Below are 19,919 nucleotides of genomic sequence, written 5' to 3'. Positions count from 1 at the left end.
GGCTGCGCCTGCTGCCCCCGGCGCGGCCTCTCGCCGCCCTCCTCGCCCCTGCCGTGGGGTCCCCATGGCAGCGGCAGCGTCTCCCGCCGCCTCCTCGCCGATGACGACGAAGGCCTGAGGCGGCTGCGGGCCCCGCGCGGCCCTTCATGGTGAGGGGGCCGGTGGGACCCGGGGGGGCGGGCGGGGGTGCCCTCGCCGTGTGGCCGCGGGGAGGTCTGAGCCCCCGGGAGTTACCCCCTCGGCCCTTCCCCGCCGTGTCAGTAGTGGGAAGTAGCCCCTGGGGCGGTCCTTCCCGCTGCGAGGGAAAGCGGGAACGATCAGGCGACTTCAAATGTATAACGGGCTTGGTATGGGGCAGGGCTGGGGACGGGCTGCTCGGGGTGTGGCGCCATCCCTGGGGGTTTTCCAGCCCCAAGAGGGTAAAGCCCTGCTCTGAGCTCAGCGCTGCTCCTGCTGTGAGCAGGAGACTGACCCCAGACCAGGTCCCTGCCAGGCTGAGGCAGCCGCAGATCCTTTGCAAAGGCTCCAGAGATGGCAGGAGAACTTAAACTTCTGAAATAAACCCTGTTGCTAGGGGCAGCTGGGTGACAGCAGCCGAATTGCGGTGATGCAAAAGCTCTCTTAAGTTTTCAGTCAGTGCTGTAGGGGGTCTGTACATTCGGGCCCGAGGAGAGTTTAACCCTTCTTTGGAAAGAAGAGGATAAAAACACCCAGTGATGCTTCGAGTTGGTCATAGCCAGAAGCTGGGGAATCCTGTTCCTTCAGAAAACTGCCACTTCTCATTTCTGATGGAAGGAAGTACTGATGTGTCTTCCCCTCTGTAATTTTCATAAATCTGACGTTATATACAGGTGTGTTTAAGACAAAATACATTACTTCAAAACAGGTGCAGTATTATTAGTTTTATTTAGAGTAGGCTCTTACATAAACCTTGACAAACTGACAGATTAATCAGTGAGCTATAGCAAGTGATCTAAGTTCTAGTCTAGCAGAAACATTGTACAAAATCCTGGTCTACTGCATTGCAAGTAACACTTTACTTGTAACACTTTTTGTTGTGTGGAAATCATGAAGGAGCGTTACCCTAAGATTAGTTAACTAAGCCTGGTGTCATAGAATCAGAATGGATTAGCTTAGAAGGGACCTTAAAGATCATCCAGTTCCAACCCCCTGCCCCGGGCACAGACACCTTCCACTAGCCCAGGTTGCCCAAAGCCCCGTCCAACCTGGCCTTGAACCCTTCCAGGGAGGGGGCAGCCACAGCTGCTCTGGGCAACCTGTGCCAGGGCCTCAGCACCCTCACAGGGAGGAATTTCTTCCTTACATCTAATCTAAATCCACCCTCTTTCAGTTTAAAACCATTGCCCTTGTCCTCTCACTATGCTCCCTGATAAACAGTCCCTCCCCAGCTTTAAGTACTGGAAAGTCTCCCCGGAGCCTTTTCTTCTCCAGCTGAACCCCCCCCAACTCTCTCAGCCTGTCCTCACAGGAGCTGCTCCAGCCCCCCGAGCATCTTTGTGGCCTCCTCTGGATCCGCTTGAGCAGGTCCATGTCCTTCTGATGTTGGGGGCCCCAGAGCACTGCAAGGGGGTCTCATGAGAGCAGAGTAAGAGGGGAGAATCCCCATGCTCAGCTTGCTGGCCACACTTCTGATGCAGCCCAGGACACAGTTGGCTTTCTGGGCTGCGAGCGCATGTTGCTGACTCACAGTCAGTTTTCCATTCACTAATACCCCCAAGTCCTCCTCCTTGGGGCTGCTCTCAAATCCCCTCATCCCTCAACCTGTATCTGTGCTTGGGATTGCCTCAACCCATGTGCAGGACCTTGCACTTGGCCAACTTTTGTTGCTTGGGTTCGTATATTTGATGTGTTTGAGCCTGCATGTTGCCTTACATTGTAAAGAAAAGGATGTTCAGAAATGGGCACCTTTTCCTGTTAGTTATTTTATTATTTCTGTATCAGGTGTCCCTCATCTATCAACGATGAAATGACTTCAGTCTATTCATGGAGCACAGTCTCTAGAAGAGCTAAAAGTTTTAGAATAACTGTAAGTAATTTTAACTAGGCTTACAAAAACCTTTCTGCCAAAATCAGGTTAGTGCTGCTGGTGGATTTTAGTAAGATTTGCAATTGCGTTATACTGTTATCTTAACCGAAGCATCAAACCCAAAGGTGATGACTTTTAACCTTGCGTCTCCAGGCTTTTTCTGTGTTGTGTTAGATATTGGTTAAGGTTATGCTTTTTTTCTGAAGACTTAAGAAATGTTATGATCTAAAAGTTTTTAAACATTTATTTAACACCAAAAAGATGAAGTTAAGCACATATGAAAAAGTTTATAGGTTCAGAGTTCTAGGATGGAAGGATCTGATAATTTCCTGTTTTTTCTTAACTAAACTGTTCTGCTAAAAAGTATGTTAAAGGCTCCTCTTCTCTTCCCTTCACTCTTCATACTCAGATTGTGTTGGTTACTGGAACTCTTGATTTGCTCACTTGCTCTAAGACTTTGAACTCCAGTGACTCTTACAGACACTTGCCATCAATCCAACTGCATGTGGTCTTTAATAACCATGCTAAAAGCAGAAAATAGCAGAAGCAATTATTTGCATTAATCCTAACTTTACAGCAAAATAGTGTGCAATTCAAAATGGCAGATGCTACTGAAAGAAAGCTCCACCTTTAACCAAAGCCAGCCATTGTTGCCCTCTGGCACAGAGGGAGGGAAGTGTTGTTATTTCCAGTTTCCTTATTCACAGGTTTCCTTTCATTGTATTGCCCTTTCCCATCTGTGGGAGAAGAGCCATGAAGAACCGTTCCTCATCTCCCCCTTTGCACGTCCATGTGGATGAAAACACCCCTGTCCATGTCCATATTAAAAAGGGTCAGAAAACCACACCTGCGAAATGCCAGGTAGGAGTGTGTACCTGGGTGTTTTGTAAGGGCTACAAAGAGGAAGGTGAACGGTTGTAGAAGCACTACAAAATCTTCAAGGTTTGTTTTACTGTTGTATTAGAACTCTAAGACTTGAATTCATATTCAGTGGTGAATTTCCAGTAATGCGTCTTCTCTATATAAGATGATTTAAGTATAATATAGAATATATAGTTACTTCTCGTGTTCAAGGGTCACTGTGAGGAGCATTGATTCCAATGTGATGTGGTTTGGGGGAATTTTTTTATTTCCTGGATTTGTGTCCTGATAATGATTTATCTTTGGCTTTATCCCAATTTTTATAGGAAAGGTTTGGGGAAATGTAATATCTAGGCATTTCAAAATCTATCTTGATTGTATTAAAATAAATGTATTTAGAAAAAGAGAGTCTGGATTCAAACCATGTTCTGGCATTAAACACCTTTGCAGTCCACTGAGCTCTGCAGCAGAGGATCTCTTCATAGCCTTATCCACAGTAGGCAGAAGGCAATACTGAAGTTTTGTTTCTAGTTATCTCATATCCTCTTTTGTAGCTGGATGTTTGTGTAAATTTGTTCTCAAAAGGTGATGGAAATTGCTTGCTTGCTCTTCCTTATGTGTAGGCACCCTGTTCTAAGTCCTCTGTTAATTTTGTAGTTGTTGCTAATGGCAAATATCACAATGGGGTAGAGCCTGACAGTGAAATCAATTACTCCTATTAATTAATTGCCTGTAGGGAATATTTAGAATATCTGATTTTTCTCTAGGTTTAGAATTGTGCTAAACCACTTTAACTTTCATTCAGTTACAAGCACTTTGAGTTCAATACAAATAAATGTGGATCTATTAGTTGGCTGCAAAGCAGGGAAGACACTTCAGGGGCTTTTCATAACCAGTCACACTGCACTGTTCTTTTTTCTCTGGTAGTGTTGTCAAATGGTACACCTGCTCTTTTGTGAGATGAATGTGGAATGGAGAAGGGATCTCCCAGGTTGTTCCTTCTTCACATGAATGGGTTGTATTGTGGTATTTTTTTTGTGTATCTCCATACAGAGACTTCCTTCCCTGCCACCTCAATCTCCCACCCCTGACTGCTGGGTAAGGCTCTTATCACCTCAAGTGCAGGTATCCCAGTAACAGAGTTACTACATGGTAAACAAGAAGAATTTACCACATCTAGCCATACTGTCAACTGAACGTGCGATAACCTGGCTGCTGTTAGCCTCCTCCGATGGCTTCTGGCTCATCTGATCTGATGTATCATGTGAAACACTGTGATATTTTTGTTTGAATGGTCTTTCATTTGTTTTTGCAGCACTAAAAATTTTAAATGGTTCTTTAAAAGTCTGTGATTTATTTTATTTTCTCTTTCTTTAGCAAAAGCACAAACAGAAAATAAAAACAGATACAACGAATGTGTGTCGAACTGTCCGGGTGAAATCTAAGGCCCCCTGGATGCCCCCAGGCAAAACATCTGTTGGAGAGTCCACCTACAAATGGGAGGTACGGCTGGTTTTGCTCTTTAAAACAAGCTTTCAGGTTTATCTGAGGTTGAAGAGAGCAATTGTGTAGTGAGGGAGCTGGGCTGATCTGAAAGAAGGCTACTGTCACCTACTATCCATTTTAGGTGTCTTCTAGAAATCTTTTTCACTTTTTAATATAGAAAAATTGGAAATTAATTAGCAGCCTATGGCCATAGCATGCCTTTCTTCCTCTAGAAGCCAGAAAAACTTACAGATTTGTTTGTTTATTGTAGTTTTATTCATCCACTTCAAGATTTCATGTGGAAGCACAGCGAGGGGCTGCTGTTCTTAGTTTCTTCCAAAGCGTGGAGCATTTGTGTAGTATTGTGTAATATTTTCTTTCTCATGGGTTGATAGCTTTGCCTTTTGTATTCCTGGCTCTTCCTAGATGAGAATTTGAACTTTCTTTTTTTTTTTTTTTCTTCTTTTTCTGTTCTAGTCTTTCTGCATTCTCGACTTTTCTCTGATGGAAATGAAAGAGCTGCTTACAAATGTTTTTTCCCTTATTAGCCTTATTGCATGATGCGACCTAGTCTCTGTTTTTAGCAGAGTTAGGGTTAGAACACTGTTTATAATTTTATACTAAAAAAATTGATTCTCTTTATTGCTTTTCTAACAGGGACCAGCTCGACGCCTCGAAATTACTTCTCCAGATTCCGAAAGAATGCTCTCAGTATTGCGCCTGAGTGACCTCTCTACAGATGAGGAGGATGCTGTTTACAGCAAAATGAACAAATATGAAAAGAAGATAGATAGCCTGATGAATGAGGTGGGAACGCTGAAGAATAAGGTGAGGAGACAGCATAAAGACCTGCTGACTTGGGCTTTGTAGCTGATTGTTTTGCAAGAGGAGGCTGGAGTCAAGTCTTGGTGCAGTGGAAGGCTACCCAGGCCACTGGTAGCTTACTTGAAAAAAAAAAAAAAAAATCAGAGTTGTTTAGAAAAGCTGAATTATCCTAGTGAGAAATTCACTAAGCCCGACTGTGAAACTTTTTAAAACATTATCCATTTGATATGGTATTGCTTTGCTTCAGTTTCCAAATAATATCTCTTCTGAACAAGTCCAAAATCTGAAAACTGGTCATTCTAGAAGGTGAAAAATACAGTATGTTGATGTTTTATTAAAGGGTAGATAGAAACAAAATGGCAGGGACTATTTGGGTTGATTCCACCCAGTTCCCTGGATCTCACGGAGCAATAGTGGAGCAATGGGAGCCATCTCCAGCATGTGAACTGCTACCAGAGCTCCTTTCCTGCCATGTTTGAGGTCTGTCACATGTCTCATGCTGATAACAATTTTGGACTTAGAGCCAGGGTGCTTATGTCTCCCTGTGTGTGTGGAATGGAAGGTATTTCCAGGCAATAAGTGAATTATGCCCTTTGTGCACAAAACCAACCTGGAAATATCTAGGCAAAAAAACCCTCAAACAGCTATGGTCCTTTGTTGTTTGTCACAGCGGAATAGCTGGCTCATTGGTTTGAGATGTGGATTCTGCCTATCACTTTAAAAGCACCTGGTTTGCCTTAAGTTCTATTTAAATATCTTCTTCAGGCCAAGCTACAGAAAAAGGAGGAACAGCAGCAAAGGACAAAGCGTCTCCTTGAGGAGCAGAAAGAAGAACTGAATGAGGTCACACAAGAGCTGGCAGAAACAGAACACGAGAATACGCTGCTCAGGCGCAATATTGAGCGCATAAAGGAAGAGAAAGATCTGACTGTGTAAGAAAGCTCTGGTTCTCCATTGTTACTACAAGTAGTAGTATCTACAGGGCACCAACCTCCTTTTTTGCTAACATTATTTGAGGTTCTAGTTTGTACCCTGGGTTGCAGTGCTACTGAAGAACTGCAGTATTTTGATTTTTTTTTTTTTCTGTCACCTTTTAGAAGGGGGACTTGAGATGGTGATAGCTGCAGAGGAGGTCTCTAGCATGATTATTGGAATGGAAAAAGCTACTCTGAGAGGAACCTGAGAGTGGTTGGCTTGTATGGCCTGCTGGAGGGCTATCCTAGCTCTGCAGTTAATATCTTGAAGGCTAAGAGCTACTATTTGAGTTAGGATGATATTGATAGAACAATAAATAAACAAACATGGAGCTGAAAACGAGAGGAGAATTTTTGGCCTTTGTGAAGATCATACTGAAATGAGAGTGACAGCCACTGAGAAAACTGCATCATAGTGTTTTGTTTTTTTCTTAGTGACCCTGAGGGTCTCAAAGTCCGACATTTTTGCATCTGTTTTGTATCTAAATTAGGGAAGTTTGTGTCTCCAGGGGGACACTAGTGTTTTAAGAGAGTTAGTTATTTTTTCCTTAAGAAATGTCACTTGGAAGTTACAGAAAACTTTGTGAATACTTCTGAGATTGCAAGCCCTGGTTAAGAACTTTGAGCTTGGTGTGCTTTCCTATTTCATGTTCAGCTATTTGGAGTCTTACTTCTGGTGTGGCTTAAGTGCCCAGGAAAAGCACAGCATTGTGTTTTGGGTTCAGCAGTGTGTGCAGGCTTTGGTACCGGCCTGCTTTGTCCCCTCTCAGTTACAGTTTCTTAGCTATGGTCCTAGCAGGCTCCTGGTGTCTACTTACTGGTTTCTCTCACAACTTCCACACTAAAAGCAGGTAAATCTGAAGTAGTGTTTGTTTAAAGCTTTTATTCTCTGATTTGAGGGTTTTTATGAGTTTTAATCCAATCAGCTGTATATCAATAGTGGCTGGTACAGCTGTCAAAGCTTCTTGTTTGTCTGATGGCTGAATTCTCATTACAGGCTACAGAAAAAGTACTTGCAGCACGAGAAAGAATGTTTGATGTCCAAGCTGAGCGAGGCAGAAAGGGATGGAGCAGCAGCAGCTAGGCAGATCCATGCCCTGAAAAACACAATTGGGAGACTCAACATTGTAGGTGTTGTCTTTTTTTTTTTTTTTACCCTTTACTACATTGTCCTGTTACATGGCTGTCTTAAAAGTGTAACGTTACAGTTGCTGATCCAGAAGAATGTAAGGAAAAGTGAGGGGGTTTAACATGTTTAAGGTGTATGCTAGTTTTGTTTGGAAGTGGGGTATTTACGTTGCAGCATCCAGTCACCTTCTGCACACATGGTGCTGACTGTTGCACTGCTCATGCTTGTATCAGCTTCACACATTAATTCCATGTGAACAATTCTTTTCTTGTTTTTTTGTCCTCTAGGAGAAACACATGAGCAGTTCAGACATTAACGGACTGACAAGACAAAAAGAGCTTCTGCTCCAGAAGTTGAGCACCTTTGAAGAAACCAACCGGACACTACGAGAACTTCTCAGAGAGCAGCACAACAGGGAGGTGAGCAGTCTGTGTGCTTGAACTTGGATGACTGCAGGAGGCTATGTTGTCTTGTGGACTGAGATGGAGTTTCAGAGCTTTTAACTTTTTTTTTCCCTTCCCCAACTCTGCTGTTGACCCTGTGTCGTAAAGGGTGAATAGTTTTTTTTTTTTAATCCCTGCCTACATCATAGAGTGAGACTGACTTTTCTGCTTTGAGGATATTAGAGCACCTAAGTCTTTGTATTAAAAGGCATAGGCAGCACTGTTTCTCCTGTGGATACAGCTGTATCTGCTGCTCCTGCTAGTCTGAAATGTAACTGCTACGATGGCATTGGCTGAACTTGAAAGACTAGATGTGGCCTTAGCTAACGGTAGCCTGAAGATCTTCAGACCTTTATTTTTGTAGGTTGTAAGAGCAATAACAGAGAAATTATAAACAGTTCTGTACTGCTTGTAAGAGCAATACAGAAATTAAATTCCTTCTGTAGTTTATATTCCATGTGAGCAAAAGCAGGCTGATGGTAACAGTTCTTTCAGCTACCAGTGAGACTGGATAAAAGGACTGAGTTCTTCCACATGACTTTCCCTGAGTAGCAGGCGGGTTTGGAAAGATCTTAAATTGCCATCATGTTTTTTATGATAATCTTTGACTGAAAAGTGGAAAAACTTTGAGATGGGTGATGTGAAATATTTAGCAAATTTGATGCTTCTGGGTATCTTCTGAGAACTGCTGCTGCAACTGGAAGGAAATGGTTCATTTGTCCAGTTCCATTTAAAGAATCTGTATAAAATTGACTTTTTAGTTTTCAATTTTTCTCACATTTCTTTTGTAGAAGGATGCTCAGAAGATACTGGAGCGGCAAGGAGCACTACTGAAAAGGCTGGCTGACTCAGATGCAGAGAAAATGGTAAGCAAACCATAATATCTTTTTTTTTTTTTTCCCCTTAATGATAAAGCAGAGAGATCTAAAATGACAAGCTCTTCTTTGTCTTGTATTCAGCCATCAAGTCTTACACTAATGTCTTTTAGACCAATAAAAAATAGTTTGACTTTTTTGGTAATCAGAGCTACTACATTGCTCCTCAGGTTAACAACCTACATTTTAAAGTGGATAGATTTTCATAGCCTTTGAAATATGGGGGGCTTAGAATGGGGATGGCACAACTGCACCTACATATAAGAGCACCATCAGGATTTACAGTATTCAGCTCTAAATGAGAACTTAAGCCTGTTCTTATTATGTTTAAGTACAAATGATTATGCTTACCTCTTCTTATGGCACTGAATGTAGAGAGCAAGAATCGTACTACATATTTCTTTAAAAAGAAAACTCTGAGGGTGGAAGAGAAAAAAAATATCTACTGCCAAAATACACCTGACAATCAGGATAGAATTCTTCAGTTTGGAAATCATCTTATTGTTTCTGTATGTTTGTCAGGTTATCCTTAGAGACAGAAAAGCACAAAGAGGATAAGCTTTCTGAATCTGCTTCTGTCACTGAATGAGTGACCTGGTGCCAGTTTTTGTTCATTTCATTATCTTTAAACTGAGAAAAGAGTCCTTACACTGCCAGAAATTATAAAACTTGCTCTGAGACATAGGTAATGCCCTCTTTGTCTGTAGAGTATGTAGTCCTGCTAGGTCCTTGTTCTTGATTGGGTATCCTGTGCCCTGTTGCACAAATGTACGTGTATCCCTTTTGCTTTCTGCTTGAGGAGGATGCAGCCTGTTTCTCCAGAGGATGCTGTTGCTGTGGTTACCAGAAAGAGTGCTATGGAGCAGAGGGTCTCAGGAGGGTGGCAGTTACACCTCTTTCCCTCCACCTACCAACCTAAATGTGCTTGTTACTTAACATTTGAGTGGTGTTTGTTTTCCCAGCAACTTCAGATGAAGCTTCGGGAGAAAGAAGAAGAAGTGGACAATCTTACCATTCAGATACAGGCAGAAAAGGTAGTTTCCTGTTTCTATTTTCCTCTCTTTGCTCCACCTTCCAGTTCTGTAGAACCACAGGTAGTCCAAAGTATGGGTTTGTACTTGCAGGTGATTACTTTTTAAGGGTTCAGATGACTGGCTTGCTTATAAAACTAGACAGCTACCTGTTCCCCCACAGTTGTAGATTCCATATTCTGCCAGTAAGACCTGTCACAAAGATGAATAAGTGGTCTTCTCTTTGCTTGGGCTTATCACTGAGTTGCCATTCTGTTTAGGGTCATTTTGGTTCCTGATGTCAAATTCCAGTCTCTTCCTCAGTTTAGGAAGTAAAAAAGAAATGTAGTGGAAGAGCTCAGATGTGAAGGACGTGTTGCCTTTGAACAAATCTTTCAGGCCAGTCATTCACATCTGATGTAAAATAAACAGCTACTCATTTGTTGCCCATTTTGTTGGAGCAGAGAAGATGTGAAGGTGCATCTGAGGAAAGTGGAGGTGGCTGGAGATCATTTGGTGAAGAAATCTGACACTGTTACATATTATAAAGTGTTCCTTCTAATTAGCTTGTTGAGGAAGGTGGTGTGTGTCATTTTTGCTTCTTATTTAGGACCAAGCAAAGACAGCATGCGAACTCTCCAAATCTATGGAGACTGTGAGAGGCCGCTTACAAGCACAACTGCGAAACAAAGAAGCTGAGAACAACCGTCTGACTATACAGATACGGGTATGTTCTCAGTGGTCCCTGGGGGTTGTCTTTTCATTTACACTGATGGACTGAATTGACTGACAAGGGCAGTAGCACTCACCAACTATTCTTCTACCACTGGCTGGTGATGTCTGTGCCACTAACATGCCCCATACTTTTCAAATGAAGTAAGAAAAGAAAAGCTTTTCACTTTTGATGCATGAGGCAAATTCATAGCCTTAAGGTCTGTGTGCATTGATTAGATTTTTTTTTTTTTTTTTTTTTTGCTAAGTTAATTACTACATAATTATTTAAAAGATGGGTTTGGTTTAGGCAAGCATCAAGACAGATTGTAAACTATTTGCTTTCTGGGAAAAGTGCTGTGCCATGAGTTCCTGTGTTTGATCATACTCATGTGCTTTCTACAGTATTAATGAGGAAGAGAAAGTTCACCTGGTTTATCTTGTTCAAAGTTTTATGTTTAACCTATCTGTTGATGTTGTGATGAACATATGTATGTTAATGATTTAGAAGAGCTTTATTTCTGTTAAGCTTTATAGCAGTATAAAGCAACATAATTATATGCGAGTATTTCAATTAAAGAGAATGTTCTCAGGTAGATCAAAAGACGGGTAGACTAGTATTTATGTTGGTCAGGATAGGAAATCAGTATTCTAGAGAGCAACTTACGAAAGAAAAAAGGAAGACTTTTGGAAGGAAAGGAAGACGTGTCATGCTGATATGTCTGTCAGCATTAGGACAGGACTGTGTAGGTGAAACATGATTGCAGGTACCTCCAGGCTGGAGGTTGGGGGGTTATGCCCAGCTCTCTCCACTGTTTCTAGGAAATAAGTTGCTGCTTTGGGTATACCTGCATAAGGACACTATTCCATGTGGTGTGTTTTCTTCCCCTGCTGCAGAATCTGGAGCGCAGTGAAGCTCAGCATAAGGCAGAGGTGGAATTTACCATGGAACAACTGAAAGAACTAAGGCAGAAGGCAGACCGTGATAAAGAGGCCCTGAAGAAAGCCATCCGTGCACAGAAAGAGCGGGCAGAGCGGAGTGAGGAGTATGCAGGGCAGTTGACTGTCCAGCTAGCAGAAAAGGTACCTGATAACATAGGAGGAGAGACCTCATTTCAGCTTATGCATCTAGATCTTTGATTTCTGGGAGCGGCTCTGGGGACAGTCTCCGCTTTCAACTAATGAGATTTATTTCTATCTTGGTGCCTTGGCCCATTTATGCTAAGTTTAGAACAAATCCAGTTTTCTCAGCTGTCACTGTATTCGCCGCATGTCCTTAACTTAGGACATGCAGTAACTTAGATCACACTAAACTAACAGATGTGATTTTTCTCCTGGTTCTTTAGAATCTGAGGGTTGAAAAAAGCCAGTAAAATGAAGCCTTGTGGCTTTGACTGAAAGTGTGAATGGAGTTGGTTGCTAATCCAGAAACTAGTCAGAGCAGGGAAGTACAAAGACCTAGAGGTGTACAGGAATTTCCTGTTGAAAGATGACTTAAGGATATCAAGAAAAAGTAGAAGAGTTAGGAGTAAAACAAATCAGAAGGAAACATGGATTTTTGCACTACTTGATTGGTTTTTTTTCTGCATTGATTTTAGAATTCCAGGGACCAGAGCCACTTGTAGAGTCTTAGCCATGCTTTGTATTTATGTTAGTTCACCTGCCTTCAAAGAGGATTCTTCTTCTTTTGCTGCTATTATGTCTGTTGGCTGACAGTAGTGTTGGGGAACACCTCTCTCTGAAGGATCAGGAAGAATAAAAATACTTGTGCTCAATATTTTTAAAATATTAGTGAAGTCTCTGCACATATCATGCTTACCCATATCAACATCTCTGTGTATTGTCTGCATATCCCATGTTCAGTGACATTTTTGTCCCCCTTGCTCTTTTCCTCATGTATGTATTTTGTTTGGCAGGACAGTTACATTGCTGAGGCACTGTCTACTCTGGAGTCCTGGAGGAGTCGCTACAACAAAGTAGTAAAGGACAAGAGTGACCTTGAACTGGAAATTGTTACGCTGAACAGGTTAACATAAAATTAGTTTGGAGAAACAAGCATGAGTGGGGATGAGTTCTAAGTTCAAGGATAATTTTTTTAATTAAATTAATCTAATTGTAAATATCTGAGCAAAACCAGCACTGCCTGAGAGCTAAAGCAGAGTTTGCAGTGAATGAGAGGGAGGTGTGGCTTCTGCTGCTGACCTGCCACAGGAAAGACAGGTGGTAAAGGGTTTCCTGACCCTTAAGACTTTCTGATCCTTTGCCATTTTGTAATGCTTTGGAAGAATTGTTACCTTTCTTTGGAGATCTGTTTGAGATGCTTGAGTGGAAGGGATTAGAAGAGATAGGCAGAATAGTTTGTTCCAGTTTTCTTGTGTGAGTAAATAAATGTGTTGGTATCACTGCAGTACAGTTGTTGCTGCAGGAAAAAATAGGTAGATACCAGACAACAAAGAGGTACCTCTTTATCCTGTGTGTCTTGGAGGCAACATGTTTGAGCTCCAAGGGGACAATTCAACTTCCATCAAGCTGAGGTGGTAGAACAGCATAACAGATAGGGTGCGTACATGACTGGAGGAAGAAGATGAAATGATAGGGAAAAGACATATTTCTGAAGCTAACTTTCAAGGGTTAGGAGTCTAATCCTTAAGTGACAAGAAAGAATAAATAAATTTTCTTTCTGTCTGGCAGCCGTGTTGCAGACTTGCTGGAACAGCTGGCAACCCTGGAGGACAAGATGCGGGACGACAGAGAAAATTTGATGGATAAATTACGTGAACAGACTACAGAGACCACTTCTTTCAAAATGGAGAATGAAAGGCTAAAGGTCAGTTATTCTAGGAGTTTGATGCTGAAATTCTAGGGGGAAAAAAAAGAGAAATTATACAAGTTGCTTGTCCTCTGAGGACAGAGTTGGTTTGCACCCATTGCTACCGTTTAGTTTCAGAACAGGTTTACTATATTCTGAGCGTGATAGGGCAAGTATGCTGGGAGGAGACATAAAGAAAGAAAGTGAACATGCTGGGAGGACTGGGTTTCTTCCATGTTTTGACTAGGAATATCTCCAATCCAAGTACTGTTTCTTCCAGCTGAGATCTTACATCTTGTCCTTACATCTTCATGTTGCTGGCCAGAGAACAAACCGTAGCTCATTCAGAGAGAATGGTAATCTCCAGAATAAAAAAAAACAAATGGCTGGTGCATTTCTCTTGTCATCTCTTACCACTGGTGATCTTGTAGGTGACCTACATAATTTTCTTCTTGGAAAGCTAGGCATTGATCCAAGTAAGGAGTGGCCCCAATCCAAGTAGCACAGCTCATTCAGGGAGATGGAAAGATTGCACATCCCAAACCTCTGTGCTCTGCTGTAAATTTGGCAATCCACTGAGGTCTGGAAAGTTTTGCCGACTTACACTGACAAAAGACTTTTTTCTCAGTCTAAGCAATGTTAGGCAGTTAAGGTGGCAGATACTTCTAAGCACTCAATGGAAGATGGTTTGTTTTTTTCAGTCTAGTGTGGTCCCAATGGAGGAAAAGCTGAACCAGGCGCAGATGGAAGTGCAGCAGCTCAAGAGCTCTGTCAGGAACTATGAAGGGCTGATTGAAAACTACAAGTCACAGGTAGGTATTTTATCAAAACCTTCAGCCCTGGCATAAACATGTTTTCTCCCTTCACTGTTGTGGCTTACTCTGTAGCACCTTAACTCTGCGCTTGCTCTTGGAGGATGTTGCGATTTCATGTGGTTTTGGTTCTTTTGTCTCTATTAGCCTGACTTTTTCTCAAACGGCAGCATCCAGACTGCCATGTGCTGTATGCCAAGGTGGGGAAGACTTGTCTTTCTCACTATGTGCTGATAACTTGGTTGTTAGGAAGACCTGACTCCCACAGCAGAGATCTTCATTAATGGAAAAGACTCGTTTGAATTATTTCACTTTTCCTTGCTTATTTACAAAGATGAGGTGCTTTCTTCTGCCTTTTAGTATGGCAAGAACTGTTCCTTGGCTGCTTTTCTGGGGGGGAGTTTGGATATTGTGGTAGTAGGAACATAAAGCAAGAGGGAAGAACATTTGTTGGAAAGCCCAAATGATCCAGGTGGCAGGAGCAGAAAGTGAACTTCCAAATACAGTTCTGGGGTGGTGGTTAGTGTGGCAAGAAACTTGTTGCTGGTCCTTGAGCAGCTTTAGCTACTCCAAAGCACCGCACATTTGTTGAAAACTATATATGAGAGATCAAGTATGTGGGGTTTTTGTGTGTCCAGGTGTTGAAGGCCCAAATCGAAGCAGATGATGTGGCAGCAAAACTGGAGAAGTGTGATAAAGAGAACAAGACACTAAAGGATGAAATGAACAAGGAGATTGAACTGGTAATTATTCCTCTAAAGACTCATATGTTGTAGACATTCATGGATCTTAATGTTCTGAATGTAGTGAAAAATAGCTGTGAATAGGAAATAAAGGGCTTATCTGAGTTTACCTTTTACAGTAGTTTTTTCTCAGCAGCTTCTTTTTACTATATGGCATTCTTCCAGAGGTGTTTAAATTGCTTAGTGTGTCCTTTTCTGCAGAAATAATGGTTTAGAGCAGTGAACTATGCAGGTTGCACCATTGTCTGGTATCAACAGCTGTCCCCAAAAAAAGAGTTTGTACTTCTAGTAAAATTGAAGCCCAGGCCTATCCAAAATACTCATTCTCACTCCATCTGTAGAGAATGCCAAATCCTAAAATAAAGTCTTTTGGAGTAGGAGAAGACCTTAGACTTTCAACTCCCAGCACTGGCCAAATATCCACACAGTGTCATTGTGGCTGCAGATTAACAAAGCTTCACTGAAGTTGAGAAATTTTTTTTAGTCTTGATCTTACGAACATTTGGAAGTTCCTCGTGTTCTCTTCTCTAATTGTAGGCACGTAAGCAGTTCCAGTGTCGGCTTGCTGAACTGGAGAAGCTGCCTGAGATCCTAAAGATCACAGAGACACAGCTAGCAGAATGTCAGGACCAGCTTCAGAGTTATGAGAAGAAGAACGTGGACCTGTCTATCATCATTGCAGATCTTCGTCAGCGGGTAAGGGACTGGCAGAAAATACCTGCACCACTGCAATCCACAAGTCTTGAGACCAACATGAATTTCTAATCACAGCAAGGTTCAAACTTCGTCTCTGTTCTCGTCTCTTTTTGAAAAGATTAAACGTGCACTGCAAAATAAAGGTGTGTGCCATGTCTTTGTGCAAGTAGCATTCCTTACTGTTTGAAAGGGTTTTCATCCCTTGGTGTGGAACCTTACTGGGACTTGAGTACCAGCAGTGAGAACCCTTGCTAATGCCAACACTTGCTTCCGTTACTTCCGTCATCTTGTCAGCTTTCCCTCCTGTGGTTTTCTGCTGATAGTGCTGTCCCAACCTTGTTTTCTCACCCTGATTTCAGGTTGTTTTCCTAGTCCGTTTTTTTGTCCCCAGGAGGAGTGTGTAGGTATTGCAGGACGATTACAGACAGACACGACTTCTATAACCATGCCTCGAGACACAGCAAATGATTTCACAGTCTGACTGCTTTACCCTGATTGCCTTGGAATTATAAACCTTCCTGATAGTTCAGGCTCTAATGCCTTTGTGGGCTGCTGTCATGTATATGGCTGCTTCTAACGCATGTGCTTCGCTGTGCTTACACCTGGCTGCTCTGCACGCAAGTGTTTATGGACTTGGCTTTTCATTTGTAGCACAGAAGAGTTTTCTTTTACCTTTCCAAACATTAACAGGAAGCACCACCAAAATGGATGTTTAGTGCTTTGCTTTTCTATCCGCTGTTCCTTTTCTAGGGCTTTCTGGAAATTACGAATTGAGCATGTTTCCTTCTGGAGAACATATGTTTCAGGTGGTTGGTCGTGTGTGTAGTGACTACTCTGTAAAGTAATTAATTACTGTAATTTTTAGATTGAGCTCCAGGGGGACAAAATGGAGATGACAAGAGAGAGATATCAGTCTGCCCAGGAGGACAAAAAGCAGCTAACCTTGAAGGTGGAAGAGCTAGAAAGGTTAGAAATATTAGGCTCTCTTGCTCTCTTAACCTTCCATTTCCGTCCTCTTCCCATTGTTTTTTCAGGGGATTGAAATAGCATCAGTCTTGTTCCAGTCCCCCATGTGCTTCCAGGATTCTGTGCATTTGCTTATCCCACAAGGATCTCTAATCAGTAGCTGTCCACTGAAGAGAGTGTTACAGGTTTTTGCAGCACCTTTTATGAATGTTAGAAAGGATGGTGACTTACACAGCAGACAGACCAGCTTCTTGCCCAATCTAGCCTGACAATTTTGAGGTTACTGAATATTACAGTGTTTATAAATGCCTTTTAGTGACAATGTCTGAGAAAATGCAGGTATGTGAATACTCTGTATGTCCTTCAATCTTTGAGATTTTGGTTTGAGACATGGAAAAGTGTTTCTTGGGGCTCTTGCCTTTCACGGGGGAATAGAATTTATTCCCAGACTAGTCAGGACCTGACAAAAAGGCAGACTGAAACACACTCAATTTAAAATGAATAGGTTTCATTCCCTTATTGTCTTAACCTAGAAAACTAGAGACAACGAGTGCCCAGAACATAGAATTCCTTCAGGTCATAGCAAAACGTGAGGAGTCGATTCACCAGTGTCAGCTGCGGTTAGAGGAGAAGACCCGTGAATGTAGCTCCTTGGCACGTCAGTTGGAGATGGCCATTGAGGATGCCAGAAGACAAGTAAGTAGTTTCTTGTGTTTGTGAATTCTCCCCAAACTCAAACTCTTCCCCAAAAAGGGAAGCAGCAAGAATGCTGGAAATAACTCCTCATGATGATTAAAATCATCACATTCAATGAAATACAAATAATAAAATGTGCTGGTACCGTTTGCACTTAAACCGTGGAAGAACCGAACCCCATGTTCCAGTTGGCAACAGAAGAGAGAAAAGCACAGGACTGAACTGCTGCTTGTGTATGAGAATTTGTATAATTAAACTTTATTGGGCTTTTATGGGCAATGGGATAGGGAAAAAATCTTTCTTCCTTAGACAACCTAAGTTGTTGTTCTGTTGCTGCACTTAGGTGGAACAAACTCGAGAACGAGCAACATCTAGAGAGAGGGCAGCCCAGTCCAAGATGTTGGATTTGGAGACCCAGCTGAGTAGGAATAAAACGGAGCTGAACCAATTGCGTCGGAGCAAAGATGATGTGAGTGACTTGCAAGGAATACTCCTGCTATGGTGGTGGTGTCCTGGCAGTAGTTGGAGTCCATAAGCCAAGGTGCTATGGACATGCTGCAAAAATCATGCAGAGCTGTGTCTGAATGTGACATGCTGTTGTGTGTGTCCCTGACAGATGTGTGAGACTGCCTGTCTGTTGTGTCACTGATTCAGGAGTGGGGACTCTCATTTGCTCATTACTTGTAGCAACGATCCCAATGAACTTGCTCTAAACTTCGTGTGTTTAAGAATCACACCTTACGTTCAAACGAGATTTGCACCAGATATCATGGACAGATTTCAGCTTCATGTGCTGTGCTTGGTTATCTGATAGAGAATGCAGCTTCTCTTCTAGAGGAAAGGACTTCTACAAGAAAGGGGGATCTTCCACAAGTCCTATTTACCCTGCTTGTTTACTTGAGTTTTACTTGGAATTGCATTGGCACATGGATCATGTCAAGCTGCTTTTCAGAACAGTGTGTTTAATTCCCCACAACTGTAGCTAATCAGTTTTAAAAGCCCAACTGATTAGCTGCATCGTCTCCTGTTTTTATCAGCGGGTTGCTGAATGGAGTTGGAAACGAGCAGAACAAATTATAAATATCGTAGTACCATCTATGGTAATGTCATCTACTGCTGTGCTAATTCTTGCTGTCCTCAGTAGTTTCAGGGAACAGCTTAAGTTTAACGTGAATAAGATGAATGTTGCTGTCTTTCAGCCTGTGTTTTGTGCTTCTTTGTGTAGGCAGAGCGCCGGTTTGAAAGTCGCCTACAGGATTTAAAGGATCGGCTGGAGCAGTCGGAGAGCACCAACCGCAGCATGCAAAACTACGTCCAGTTCCTCAAGTCTTCCTATGCCAATGTTTTTGGAGAAAGTGCCTTGCTGGGCTCCACCAGCCGCTCTCATTCTTCTCCATGAGGACAATGGTCTCGTTGCACCTCTGCTTTTAAGCACAAAAAAGGAGCCCTATTTCAAAGCCATATGTTATTTAGGTAATAGGTTGGCATTTCAGGGTCATTGTCAGGAGACATCTTCCTCTTTTTCCTTGCAGCATGAGATGATAAAATGATGTCCTTAAGTGTAGGGTGTCAGCAATACCAGTTTAGTGTTGGAGGTTGGTGTTGCACCATAAACTGTGCCCCCAAAGCAGATGGTTTTGTGTATGATGGAAAAAGGTTCTTTTCATCCTGTAAGGTCCTGATGGTTTCAGCTCTTAAAACCTGTCAGCAGTTTGTTGAGCATGTTAATGTTGAAACAGTTCTTTTCCTCTTCATGCTTTCTTTTTCATTCTGTTTCTGTGTTGGGGAGATCATGTGGGGGGTTTTGTTTGTGGGGGTGTTTTTAATATTTTTTTAAACTATTGAACATTGTATTAATACATTGGATGATAGGATGGTGGGAGAGGATCCACCCACCAGAAGTGTAAAGCTGAAAATAACTGAAGTGCCTGGGTTCTACACCTACAAGATACCTCCTGAAAAATGACAGTGTTCACAAACAGTTTTATACCAGAAATAATGATTTTTGTGGGTTTTTTTACTTGATTCTTGTATACTCCCTGATCCTCACCTTTTTTTCTGAGTGTGATGCTAATGTTGCTTTACTCTTCTCACCCTAATTTCCTGATCCTGAATATCCCCAGGACTGAGCCAAACCCACCTGAATTCAAAGGAAAGATTGAAGTTTAACCTCAGTGGCACTTCAGTTGAGGTCTTGGTGTGAATGCCATGTGAGTTCAGGGTGTGCATGAAATACTGACTTGGTTTTAAGCCAGTTAAAGAGCAGCTATGAATACTCAACTTCCTCATCAGACTAGTCTGCACCTTCTCTTGGAAAATCAGGTCTTTAAGAGTGTTGAGTCCCTAAAACTCATGTGCTCTCTAGTGCCCTATTCTTTCCAGTAAATGGTTCTTATGGGGGCAAAAATAAACATTGGATTTTTATCTCTTCTGTATCCTATTTATGTGCGATGTGGTCACTGAGCAGTATTTGTCATAAAGGTTTTCTAAGTTAATCATTTTTTGAGAGTTCTGTAATTGTGTGTGTGTTTTTAACACGTTAAAAATCCTACAGGTGCTATAGTAAAACAAACAATAAACTACTTTTTAATTGGTTATGGTGGGGAATTCCTCTTTGTTGTGCTGTATCAAGGGTTTTCTGGCCCTTATTTTGGAAAAACAAACATATCCCAGGGCTGTTGGTGCAGGCAGTTACAGAGTCACAGAATCATCTTGCTTGGAAAGGCCCTGCAGCTCCTCCAGTCCAACCTTGAACCTCACCCTGACTGTTCCCAACCCCACCAGATCCCTCAGCGCTGGGTCAGCCCGACTCTTCAACCCCTCCAGGGATGGGGACT

At 42.2% G+C, this 19,919-nt stretch overlaps 1 protein-coding gene across 3 annotated transcripts; it reads left to right on the top strand.

Annotated features, from left to right (window-relative positions):
• Nucleotides 1-1,966: 1,966 nt before the first annotated feature.
• Nucleotides 1,967-19,677, top strand: ODF2 (outer dense fiber of sperm tails 2). Of its 3 annotated transcripts, XM_074923777.1 has the most exons (20): nt 1,967-2,047; nt 2,755-2,908; nt 4,286-4,411; nt 5,051-5,221; nt 5,984-6,150; nt 7,190-7,319; nt 7,609-7,740; nt 8,556-8,630; nt 9,602-9,673; nt 10,260-10,376; nt 11,258-11,443; nt 12,277-12,386; nt 13,052-13,187; nt 13,871-13,981; nt 14,620-14,724; nt 15,262-15,420; nt 16,286-16,386; nt 16,920-17,082; nt 17,426-17,551; nt 18,308-19,677. In XM_074923777.1, the coding sequence occupies exons 2-20, from the start codon at nt 2,801-2,803 to the stop codon at nt 18,479-18,481; spliced, it is 2,469 nt and encodes an 822-aa protein (XP_074779878.1). In that variant the 5' UTR covers nt 1,967-2,047; nt 2,755-2,800; the 3' UTR covers nt 18,482-19,677. The 3 variants fall into 3 exon arrangements, with proteins under 3 accessions (XP_074779878.1, XP_074779880.1, XP_074779879.1); XM_074923779.1 differs by lacking the exon at nt 1,967-2,047 and having other exon boundaries at nt 2,729-2,908; XM_074923778.1 differs by lacking the exon at nt 1,967-2,047 and having other exon boundaries at nt 2,851-2,989.
• The last annotated feature ends 242 nt before the right edge of the window (nt 19,678-19,919 follow it).

Source organism: Athene noctua, chromosome 20, assembly GCF_965140245.1.
Source record: "Athene noctua chromosome 20, bAthNoc1.hap1.1, whole genome shotgun sequence".
Classification (NCBI taxonomy): domain Eukaryota; kingdom Metazoa; phylum Chordata; class Aves; order Strigiformes; family Strigidae; genus Athene; species Athene noctua.
This window is presented reverse-complemented; position numbering and strand designations above follow the sequence as displayed.